The sequence below is a fragment of the Dermacentor andersoni genome, chromosome 7 (assembly GCF_023375885.2).
Source record: "Dermacentor andersoni chromosome 7, qqDerAnde1_hic_scaffold, whole genome shotgun sequence".
Taxonomy (NCBI): domain Eukaryota; kingdom Metazoa; phylum Arthropoda; class Arachnida; order Ixodida; family Ixodidae; genus Dermacentor; species Dermacentor andersoni.
In genome coordinates, this window is record NC_092820.1 from 123,219,953 (window position 1) to 123,232,452 (window position 12,500).

Sequence of the window (12,500 nt, forward strand, 5' to 3'; positions counted from 1 at the left end):
TTTATTTGCGTATGCTTGCCGGTTCGCACGAAGTAACAGACCTGCTAGTAAATTATAATGACAACAGGGTTGCCCCGTATTCACAAAAAGCTCTTACGCATAGTACTGTTCGTAAGAGCAAATTCCAGCCAATCCTAATGCTGGGCGTATCAATGGCGAATACGACCTGCCAGTGACAAAAGTGCTATTACGAACGAAAAGCTTTGCGAGTTCGGCCCCAGATCATTTATTGCGAGGACGTGAAATTTGTATCTTTTACTGCCACTGAAAGTTAGAGCTGTTCTGATATTTGCTCATGATTGGAGCTAGGGAGGTGGAGATGAAGTTCTTTGAGCTGACAAATTTTATTACAAGATCACTGGCAATTTTCTCAAATTGGCAATTGCAGTCTAAAGTTTTTTTTTTTTTTTACGAAAGTCCCCAGAATTTGCCTTTTGCTTTCAGGCGCTCGCGTTGCTACCGAAATTGGGGTAGCATTGACGTAGGTGAAGCGCATTTGCGTTTTTCGTGTACATGAACACGAAAACAGCCTCGAGTGCTTGGCAATTAAGTTGCTATGAGTATCTAGTAAGCTTGGGAAAAGCCCTGACTTGTCTAAAATAAAGGCACATACTGTTATTATTATTATTATTATTATTAGTAGTAGTAGTAGTAGTAGTAGTAGTAGTAGTAGTAGTAGTAGTAGTAGTAGTAGTAGTAGTAGTAGTAGTACTATTTGAAAGGATCTGCGCATATAGAAAGGAAAACAAATATGCGCATCAATGCACTTGTTGAAACTTATCCGAAGCGGCCAGTCGGTTAACTTAGTGGTTCCTATTGTTCTCCGTACGTCGGGCGTGGAGAGCGCTATTCGGATTACGTCGCGATCAATTCCCAGGTTTTTGGTCGAAGGAAACCCATTTACAGTCGGTGTCACCCTTGGGTAGAGCGCGGCCGGGAACGGCGGCCTCCCGGGCCGCTAGGGAGCCAGCCACCGACGTCTAGCGGCGGTTGCTGGGCCCAAACGTGCCCAGCAGCTACCGCTAGACGTAGGTAGCTGCCGTTAGATGGCGTTAGCTGCCATTAGACGTCGTTAGACGTCGGTATAGCTGCCAGTGTTAGACGTCGCTGGCTGGCTCTTGAGCGCCCCGGAGGACGCTGTTCTCGCGCTCTACGCAAGGGTGACGCCTATTGTACAGTCAACCGCAAAAGTTTACGGGACGCAGGATCTGCCAAGGAGCTGAATTCTCGAGAAGCGTAGTCACACAGCCTTGCATTAAATGTTCCAGCATGTATAGTAGCCTTCGCCACCTGCACGGTGATTCGTTAAATATGAAGTATCATACCTTAACAGTGCAGGAATTCACATTTGAAGGGGAAATCGCATCCCGTAAACTTTTGCTGTTGACTGTACGTCTGTGACGGTTATTGTGAATGCGCGGTCCGACGCCGTGTCTCTGCTTACGCCGTTACCCGTGCCGGTCGGTTTGACGATTTCAGTGATTGCCCGTAAGTCCAAGGCCGGGGCGGTGCGTTCGAGTAGTAACGCCCTAAGGCTCGCACAGGCCTTGGCGATTATCCGAATCACGTATGGCTTACCTCACCAAATCCCGAGAAAGGCTGGTCCACCAGCCGAAACGTTGTAACATACGCTGTGCCAATCCAACGTACGTTATATTCTCTTTTTGTTCAATATATATATATATATATATATATATATATATATATAATAAAATGTTCTCCGATAGCGCTAAGCACGCAAACGCAACAAAGTGAGGGACAAAATTACGTAAAAAGCATACCGTTACATGCTAGCGTTTCGGCCGTGGTGCCGGTGGCTCTGAAGAAGGCGGTGACACGGCCACAACGTCACCATTATGATTTTAATCCAGGGTATACTTTGGTGAAAAGTTGCAATATTTGGGTAATTGATTTTCTGTTTCCAAGTATAAACCGCTGTCTATATCAAGTATATCCGCTGTCTGTATAAGATGTCTCAGCTAACCTTAGCCCAAGTGTCTAACCAAAAAAAAAAAAACGAAAAAGAAAAAGCACGGTGCAAGTTACGATTTCATGTACTGCCGTGTTCGATCTTAGACCTCTAACAACGGAACACCGTAGGTCTTATATTTGAATGTTGCACGGTGTTTGTTTGTTTCTTTCTTTCTTTGTTACAATTGCACGTTGACCAGTCTCTGTTTGTTTGTTTGTTTGTTTGTTTGTTTGTTTGTTTGCTTGTTTGTTTGTTTGTTTGTTTGTTTGTTTGTTTGTTTGTTTGTTTGTTTGTTTGTTTGTTTGTTTGTTTGTTTGTTTGTTTGTTTGTTTGTTTGTTTGTTTGTTTGTTTGTTTGTTTGGTCGGTCGGTCGGTCGGTCGCTCGGTCTCTCGGTCGGTCGGTACAATTGCATGTTGCACGGTGTTTGTTTGTTACTTTTTTCCGGTGGACAGCTTGGGCTAACGCTGTAGCCGGGACAAACGACATCGCGACGCGGAGCGAGGCGTAGCACTGTACTCACGTAGAACAGCACGGGCAGGTAGTAGGACGAGGTGGCGCTGAGTATGCTCGACACCAGCATCATGAAGCCGTTGAACCAGAAGGTGAACGACGATCCCTTCAGGCAACGCTGCGAAGACGACTCCGCCCGGTCCACCATCAGGAACACCGCGATGCCCCCGCACTGCGAAGGTCACGTGCGCGCGCTGACCAATCAATACGCGAGCGCGCCCAGCGACGACGGCAGCGGCGGTACGGCTTCGAGCTTTGAAACTTTACGGCAGATTCACTGACTCGTCAATCCGCTTCATTTGGAATCTAAACTGGGCGAATAGCTTTTTTGGATCGCTATAGAGCGAACGCCATCCATAAACGGGCACACGGTGCGTGCGATTAAGATTTCATTTCCAACTCGCGCAATCCTTTACTTTGTGTCACAGGTTTGTGGTACGCAGTAAAACGCTTTTGTAGCAATGGAGCAGATATTGAAAACAAGAACTCGTCTATATATATATATATATATATATGTATATATATATATATAGTCTGGACCTACACAATGTGTTTCGGAAAATCCATTCTTAATTCCTTTGAAACATGGAGGACGCGACAACTAAAAGACTTGATAAGCACCTCTTTTTACCACCGAGGCCTCAATTTCAAAATCGCACTACACAGCGATTACACGATCAATTGTGTAAATTAGACTATTCAACTTTTTTTTTATCGCAATGGTGAAACGATGTATGCTAATGGAAGACTTAAAACCCATGATCTGTTCCTAACGTCTCCGAAATACAGAGATCAGATGGTGTTAGCTTTTGCTGGGTAATGAATTACAGCCGATTTCATCCACAACACGCCACAACTAAGCTGCTGAAGCGCGCCGCTGTGTCGCCCGTGGTCAACGTCGACGAGTGACGTATTGTTTCTTTTATGACTGACTATTAGTCGGACTTTCCACGGGAACCTAAACCTGACCTGGCTGACGTCACCACTAGCCCCTCCCCCCCACCCCCCTCTCTATTCTGTTACTTCTGAGAAGTGGAGCGGCGAGCTAGAGGCGCCGAAAGTATTTACTACCAAATAACGCCTGGCGGCCACTTCCAATTTCCCTGTTCCCATATACACAAGAAAAGTAAGAAATGAACTCCATAAACGTCCGCCAGACAAGATTGTCCGTAATGTAATGCCAGTACTCCATGCCAATGCGTAATGCCAATGGACAATACTCCGTTATGTCCGTAATAACGGACATTACGGAGTCATTGTCCGTTAAAAGGAAATCGATAAACGGTAATCCAGGCCGTCGCTTACCACCTCGAGGAAGTTGAAGAGTCCGTTGATGGTGCCGACGTAGTCGCTGAAGCTCACCTCGAAGATCGGACGGCGCGCCAGCACTTCCATCGTCTGGGCGATGTGAACCATCCTTGAAGCGAAAGTGAAGAACCGCGGTGACACCTTGACGACGCTGACGAGCGACAAAATGACTCCTGCGCGTATCAAAAGGCGCGAGCGCGCCGCCGTCTTACAGCGTGCGCATCGTGCACTATATACGTCTACAGCGAACGTGTACGATGGCGCGATAAAGCTGATTCGCTCCTCTGCCTGCCGAGGTGTAACTCGAAATCGAGGACTTCCGTCCAAATTTTGGCATTGCAAGCTTTGCTGCGGGCTCTTCGATTTGAGCTTGCGCGTTTTAATTACGAAGACATTAAGCTTTTGTTGTTGTTGTTTTTGGTGAGCCTGTGGCCCGTGTACTTTTGACCGCGGGTGCGAACTTCAAGGTAGCAAAACAAATTTTCTTTAAGAGATAGTGAAGGATAACGCTTGTAGAAGCGGCGTGTGGCTATAGGTATCGCCTGTGGATTTCGGTGTCAACGAGAAATAGAAACAATGCCATATCGTCTCCACTGCGACGGATCCCGCGACCTCGTGCTTAGCAGAGCAACGTGTTCGCCACTAAGCCACCGCGGTGGGCGAACGCGAACATGAGCGATTTGTTTCGAAGCGCTCGTTACTTCATCTTCGCGTTTCAGTTGTGTGTCTAGTAATACACCTCTACAGCGCTGTATCCAAGAATTGTTAATACGGTCCCTTGAAAGTCTTAACTCTTCCTGTGCGTTTTCCACTCGCCTGTCCCCGCGCGATTCCCTTCAAAGACGTGTTTAACGCCACCGCGGACCAGTAATACGAAGGTGGGATAAAAAGGGCAGCACGCTTCAAGTGAACTCCTGACAGCAAAGAAACATTACCTTCCCTTGCGCCGGTGGACCAACCTTTGCTTCGACCTCGCTTGCAGGCAGGCTGATGATGATAACCTCCAAATGGTGGCGCAGACCCACACAAAAGTGTATTGATGATGATGACGAAGGCATTTGAACACATGTTGCACCTACTCGCTAAGGCGGATTGGCGAAGAATCCGGTTGATTTCCTGAGTATGATATATGAAGGGTATTTCTTTCAACTGCAACAATTTTTTGTTTAATTTTTTGTGGCACATGGCTCAATTCTAACCCTCGATCGATGAGGCGGCCATTGGTTCTACGAGAAATCAAAATACCTAGTTAAATAACTTATATAACTACGCTAATTAATTTCTTAATTATCTTATGGCAGATATTTTCATCTATACGGATTGTAGCTAGCGAGTGCGCAAGGCGTATCCACTTGGAATGAATTCTCCAGACTGCACCAGTTTCGGGATATTATATTCGCAAAGTGCCCGACGAAATGCACTGGTGTTCCAGTTACTTTTGCGTTTGAATGCATAAAACAGCATTATTTTTTTAAACGTTACTGGAACGCCAATGCATAGTGAGTTAAGTGAATATCAGTGAAGGTATCTAGGAAGCAAGAACTGACTATATTCGCGGACAACTCTCTGGGGCCATGAATGGAAATCTACGGGGGCGGAGCTTCTGCACATGTGTCACTGCGCCAAGAAGTGCGGCAGCGTCTGACAGCGCTTTTCGGTTGCTCTGAACAGACGCTAAATCGACGGAGATTCCACGTGCGACGGTTTCACGTTTCCCCAGACGCTGAAGGGGAAAACTGCAAAATAATTAAGCTTTTACATACAGGGGTGTATTTCATCTTATTTAAACTGTTGCTAACAAGGTGTTTGTTTTCTCATCCCCAGCCTAAACCATCGTGAATTAAAACGCGGGACTCTTTTAAGAAGCGCTCTCACTATTGTGCGTGCTTTGCCTCCGTGGCTTTCCCTTCGTCGCCATAGAAAGTTGCCCACGAGTGTAGCTGCGGTTAATTTTTTTGCAGTTGTTCTTGATTGGCTCGTCTTCGTCTTTTGCCTATGTGTTATGCTTAAATGCGGCGCGTGCCTGTGTTGTGAACTGTCATGTCGTTCATCTTTAAGTTGACGAACCGGCATAGGCGCTGCGCTGTGTGACTACTACGGCGTGAACAAAATGTCGTATTCCTGTTTTTTAAAGCGCGCCTCAATAAAGGGGCTCATAGAACGAAGGACGTGGCGAAGGAGAGAGACAAGACACATGCGCCGACTATAAATGAGCGTTTACTGGAAAAAAGGCAAAAGGCCGAATGTATATATACGTAAGCAACATACAAAAGAAAGGCATTACGCATTAGACAGACGGTTACGTATAGCTATGCGCAACAAAACAGATTACGTTGTTAACGTTTTCCCATTTTTATCATTCTATACCGTAGTACTGCTACCCATTTTATTGAGACCTTTCAGGCGTTGGCAGCGCCGCGGTCGCCGCCTTCTAGCGCATAATTCTTTCAGTAAAGCAAAGCCATTTATGCCCTCATGACTGCATTGCGCTTAGTGTTACACTGACGTAACTAATGGATGAACGTAAGCAACAAGATGTGGACGTACGTGGCGCCTTTCTTCTTCTTTTTTGTTTTTTTTTGTTTTGGGGTTTGGCGCATTTGTCTTGTCGGCTTCTAGCAGAGTAAGGCGGGGTCGGCTCTAGAGATCATCATCACCATCATCATCATCATCATCATATCATCACCCCCCCCCCCCCCAGATCAGCCTAGCAACTCGGCTGAACCGGGGAGGCACTTTTACAATTGCTAGTAGGTACAGCGGGGCGGGGCGTTTCTCGAGGAGCTCGACGTTTCTGCGCAGACGCAAGAGCTGGTGCGAGAGAGAAAATCTGGAGATCTTTGCTCCTTGAATATCTGACTCTGCCTAGGCACTGCGGTGGAGAAGTTTCTTTGCGCGTGTTATATGCGTTTATCACTAGGCGTGCCGGCATTGCGGAGTGAGGTCGAGTTTTTTTTTACTCTCGGACGCTGGCTGTCATAGGTTAAACAGGTGAACCAGCGCGCACTGACGCCCCATTTGGTGATCGCTGTGGCTAAAGGTATGTCGGACAAACTTTCTCGCGCGTGCGGCGCCGGTGCTGAGTCATTCATGCCGGATTATAGCTTTGTCGCGCCTTACGGCACTCTACATTTAAAAAATGAGAAAGGAAATATCCCTGATTTTCCCGGAAGAGCAATAGCGGCCGTTGTAGAGGCCGGGCCTGTTCTCCTGGACTTTTGATGAGCATATTTGAGTGGACTCCTTTGAGTGAAATAAACGCACAGCGCCTTAGCAACCACGGTTGAAGGCGATCACCTCATGTCTCGCCGTGAGGATTATTGGCTTTGCATCTCATCCTCGTTAGGTTACGTTAGCTTAGGTTACGTTAGGTTAGTGTAAAACGCGTTAGGGAGCACGGCTTATTCTCATAGCACTTGCAGGGGCGTCGAACATCACCGGCGCCCTTTCAGCCACTCGCGTTCAACCGCGGTTGCCAAGGCCTTCTAGATTTTCAATATATGCGGAGCGGCCTCTTCCGCGGTCCCTACTGCTCCCACGGAAACATCTGAGATGTTATCAATGGTTTCAGTGCGCCGGCAGCCAGCGTCGGAGCGTAAGCGAACTCGACTTCACTCCGCAATGTCGCACGCCTAGGGACAAACGCATAGAACACGCGCTACGAAATCTCCTCGGTAGCGCCTAGGCAGAGTCATATGTGTTCAAGGAGCGAAAGTCCCCGCGTTTTCTCTCTCGCACCCGCTCTTACTCGCGCATGCGCGCAAATGTCCGGCGCCTCCGCATGTGCCACGCCCCGCTGTACTTACTAGCAATTGTAAAGTTGCATCCGGGAGGTGGCGTAGTTGCAGTGGAGCTGCGCTGCAGGACGCGCTGCACGCAATGACCAGTTTCACAGAATTTAACTGCCTGCTTCGCGAAAGCTTCGCATCACATAGTTCCAAAATGTGTGTTGAGTCTGAACATCTTTCTTTCTTCATGTTTTTTTTTCAGCGATAGCTTTTATGATATCACTCCCCTGGTCATTGTATGTCTGCCTTTGTCTGTTACTGGAATCCCCCCCAAAATATATATATTTCCCAGAAAACTTCTCGGGGATTCCAACTTGTGGACAACAAATTTCGCACTCCGAGGTTCTATTTTTCAGCCGCTCTGGCCGTTTTACAACAGCGAAGAAAAGTTGGGCAGCATGCTACACCCTCGTAACACGTGAAGGCGAAAGCCTGCTGCACACTTGGTAGTGCGCCGTCTCACATCATCGTGTTGCTGCTTTCGCAGTTCGGCTTCTGCGGGGATCGTTTCCGACGCTTAGCTGCGGCTTCGCGAGCTCGTAGAGCGGGGTCAGAGTCGCGCCAACGACGTTTCTCTTCGACTTTATATACGTTGCATCCTCTCAGCAGGGGATTGAAATGTACGCTGTTTTGTGTGTTGTATGGGTTGTTTCAATGAATGTATGCGCTGTTCACTTAACTTAGCTGAGCGCTTGTAGCCTCAGCCTAACGTGGGTATGAGCTGTTGCATTATTTTGCTTGCTTAGGGGGGTACGAGTCATTGAAAGGGTCACGTAGATTGTGAAACCTCTTAATGAGGTACAGCCCAAATATATATTTGAGAAAATCGCTACAAATCCAGCAGTAAGTAGCTAAAGAGTTGCTTTGGTAGAGACCAGCGACTAAGTCCGGATAGGTAACACGAGGAAGGAAAGCCGCGTCTTTCTACTTGATCACCGGAAGACGCAACTTGTGGTTGTTGGTGGTGGTGCACAGCTGTGGTGGTAGCTCTGTTGCTTTGTTGCTGCCGTCGTCGTCCTGAGTAATTCTGACCCTCACCCGCAGTAGGTTACTGGCCGTCAATCTCCCCAAACGAATACGACTCTTACACTTTCCCAAAAGGAAAATTGCTCGCTCGCACCTGCCAATGTTCACTTCAGCAAATGGTGCGCGAAACAGGGTGTATAGGGCTTACTGCGTATCGTGTTTCGCCAGCCATCACGGCACCGCTTCGCGTTACGGGCAAATCTATTTTTATTTTTTTATTCTTGTCTGAGTTAAGTGCTTGAGGTCTCTAACGAACCCTGCACCTTGACACTTTTTTCTACATCTATAGTAACGACGGTAAGAAAACATTACCTTGGTGAGCCTTCGGGAAAACGTGCAAGGTTGACGGGTAGTAGTTTTCGTAAGCCTTACCTATAGGATGCGCGCAAGTGCATGCATTGCCCGAGCGGGAGCCGCACTGACTGAGAATGTGCTTGCACCTGGCCTAAACTTGCAGAACCAAGGAAGCGGACGCACACCCAATGTACAAGCGAAAATTTTACTTCTATTATTTTGCTCGCATTTCGAATACTTCAAGTGTATGCGTGAATGCATTACATGTGAAAAAAAATAAATAAAACTGCTTAAAATAATTGGGTGCGTTATCTTGTGCGAGAATTATTGTTCTCAGTGTTTGTTTAGGTATGTAAGAGTGCACGTACGCTGTGTACGTGAATATTTCCTTATATTTGTAGATTTCAGCGAAACTAACTTGTCCTCTTTAATTAAATCGCTGTAGTTTGTAGGAAATTGCAAAATTTGTGTTTATATATATACATATATATATATATATATATATATATATATATATATATATATATATATATAATGTGGATTGCATGACATGTCATTTCTCGTATGTGAGCTTTCTCCGCTTGGAATGCTGGCTGGAGCAAGAGCCCTTGTCAGACTATATGCCTTTAGCTTCACTTTCTTTTGTACTTGGAAAGAAAGAATGAAGTCTTCAAACTTCTTCAAATCGGCTACTTGTAACGCTAAACCGATAAAGAATAACGACTACACGATAGTATCACGAGAAAAATAACACGAATCAATAAGTGCACTGTCTCGGTAGCCTGGCTGTCCCTTAATTCTGCATAGGGATGTACCTATACACAACAAAACGTCTCTTGCATTCCGCCCGTATTGAAATGCGTGCGCGCCAGGATCGGAAGTCGAACACAGGCGCGCAGCACTGCACAAATTTAATCCATGATTGCACACGAAATGGAAAAGGCGCGAAGGCTATATACGGGGCTCAGTTCGGTGCAGCAGCGGTCCGGCGCTTCCTCGTCACTTGTTCTCGTAGTAGATCTTGTACGTCGAGTACGCGCAGTGAAAGGCATGAAGGGCTCCCGTCGTCAGGCCCACCATCTGCAGTGCGAGAAGGCAGAGAGAAAATGCAAAAAAAAAAAGAGAATTCTTACGCGCCGGACGGGATTGTTGGAGCTGGAAACACGTAACGGCCGCCGCGTTTTAGAAATTTGATTTTGACAACCCGAGTTTCTGTATCGTGCGCCCGAATCTCGGTACGAGTGAAAGGATTCTCGCATTTAAAAGCGAACGCTTCTTTCTTTTTTTCTGCGCGCACCGCACGGCTGCTGACTGATGGGTCAGTCGGTCGGTATCTCAGCGTATCTGTGAATATCTACAGGGTGTCCCAGCTAACTTTAGCCAGAGTTTAAGAATATGCAAATGCCGCCACGTAGCTGGACAGAACCAAGGTAATCTTGTTTGCCGTCGCTTGGAGAAGCTGAAATTGCTTTTTTTTTCGTTTCACCTAATTATATAATTGGTCATAATTAGTTAATTAACTTCTCCAAAGTTATAATTGGCTGAAAAGTGTCAACGACAAAATTGTAGAGCGACATGAAAAACTCCCGATACAGCTTTCTGTTGCTCAATACGTGCTACATAAAGGTGTTTTTCCGAGCGTGAAAGAAGCTCACGGATACACGCAAGATTGCCGCGCGACGGGCGTTTGGCTCTTATTCTATGGTTTTATTCTATGACTGGCCGCTCGAAGCACTTTGCCTGTATTCGCGGGCTTCTTTCGCGCTCGGAAAAACACCTTTATTTTTTATGTAGCACGTATTGAGCAACCGAAAGCTGTATCGGGAATTTTTCATGTCGCTCTACAATTTTCTCGTTGACACTTTTCAGATAATTATAATATTCGAGAAGTTAATTAACTAATTAGGACTAATTGTGTAATTAGGTCGAATGAAAAAAAAGTAATTTGAGTATCTCCTGGCGCCGGTAAACAATATTATCTTGGCTCTGTCCAGCTACGTGGCGTTCGCACATGTTTAAACGCCGGCTAAAAATAGCTGCGACACCCTGTGTATTAGAGGATAATTTGTACGCAACAGACGAGAGCAGGAGAAAGGTTTTTGACGTAACATTCTTTCTAGCAAATCTAGCACCTTTTTTTTGTTTTTTTTTTACTGAGGAAGAAAATCGTGTTACTAGTTCAAGAGCCTTAGGGTTCGCTGCTGCACATTTCGGCTAACAAAATAGCACGTCAGTACTGCGTCACGTTACCATCAAAAGCAAACAGTTATCCTTCGGCGCCATGATATATGCTCGTCACCTCCAGAATGAGCACTTTTGGCTTGGGGAAAGCAGCGGTTGCGTGACGTCATGCTACGCGTCATAGCTTCTCTCCTTCCTCGACGAGTTCGGGAATCGGGGGTGGCAAAATTCACCGGCGCTCGGTCGACCACAGCGGCAGAGGGAACGCGAGTGAGCCCCGCTTCAAGTTCAAGTTCAAGTTCAAGTTAAAGTTCAAGTTTATTCTTCTTCTAGCACAGACTAGAAACGTCCTCCCGGGCTAAAAGCTGCCGTCAGCTGCTTGACTGGACCCAGGAGGCGTTATACATGGCAGCGCGATAACAGTAACCTTTTTGGTACAAAAAAAACTTAAGCAGAAATTTACTAAACATAAACTAAACATAAATTTGAAAACTCAGATACGTGCTTATGACAGTATATACACGCCAATTTCCACAATGCGTCGGATGGACGTAATCGTTTAAGAGGAAAATTATTTTCAAGTTCAGCGCTAGAACATCTTCACCTATTGTGAAAGGCGATAGCGTATGGACGTTCATAAAAAAAAATGTCGTAGCAAGGAGCAGTTGCTGCGCCGGAATCGTCTGTCGACCATGTGATAATGGTAAGCCTTCCTTTGGATTAGTAGGTAATAGCAGAGTCCCTTCACACATTCAATACATAATGGCTAATTCACACCGGCGACTTGAGGAGGTCGCGCGACCATTTGCGACTCGCGATCAAAAAGCGACCGAAGGCGACTGATGTTCACACCGGGAAGCCCGGCTGATCGAGCGCGACCCGCAAGTCGCAATCCCGGAGATTATTGTTCTCAGCGAGAACTCTCGAATTCTACGCGGAATTTGTTGCAACGCGGGAGGAGGCCAGATGTATAGACACATGAAAGATCACTTCCGGTGCGCCGCTGATTGGTTTATCACTTTTGCGACCACGGTCGCGCGACTGGCCCAAAATGGTCGCTTTTCGAGAAAAGCGACCGTTGGCGACTATTTGCGACTGGTCTCTTTGCGACCAACTTGGTCGCGTGACCACTGTCAGTCGCCGGTGTGAACGAGCCCTAAAAAAGCAACGAAGGACTCTGGTTATAGCTAGCGTTGCAATGCGGGCTTGCTGGTACGCCAGCTTGGAATACAATGCGAATGCACAGACGCGCATGGCACCTTGTCTGTACGTTCCTGTACGAGCTGTTCGAGTCCTCCTCCTGTTCGCGCTATACTCGTGCTCCAAGGATCAGTATGTGGTCGTCTGCTCGAGGCTCTGCGAGGCAGACGATTCGGATTTCCGGCTCGGCGAGTTTTTCGATTCACCGCGTATGCGTTAG

General features: G+C 46.7%; 2 protein-coding genes across 2 annotated transcripts in view; both read right to left on the reverse strand.

Annotated features, from left to right (window-relative positions):
• The window catches only part of LOC129385387 (uncharacterized), a 12,117-nt gene extending 7,356 nt beyond the window's left edge, over nt 1-4,761 (reverse strand). The window contains exons 1-3 of the mRNA XM_055072024.2: nt 4,727-4,761; nt 3,789-3,964; nt 2,494-2,655 (exon numbers count right to left, since the gene is read on the reverse strand). Coding sequence (XP_054927999.1) covers nt 2,494-2,655; nt 3,789-3,899 — 273 coding nt within the window. The 5' untranslated portion in view covers nt 3,900-3,964; nt 4,727-4,761. The remainder of the gene's footprint in view (nt 1-2,493; nt 2,656-3,788; nt 3,965-4,726) is intronic.
• A 5,034-nt stretch (nt 4,762-9,795) lies between these two features.
• Nucleotides 9,796-12,500, reverse strand: part of LOC129385386 (uncharacterized) — an 8,510-nt gene continuing 5,805 nt past the window's right edge. Inside the window, exon 4 of the mRNA XM_055072023.1 lies at nt 9,796-9,979. Within this exon, the coding sequence (XP_054927998.1) occupies nt 9,899-9,979 (81 nt within the window). The 3' untranslated portion in view covers nt 9,796-9,898. The remainder of the gene's footprint in view (nt 9,980-12,500) is intronic.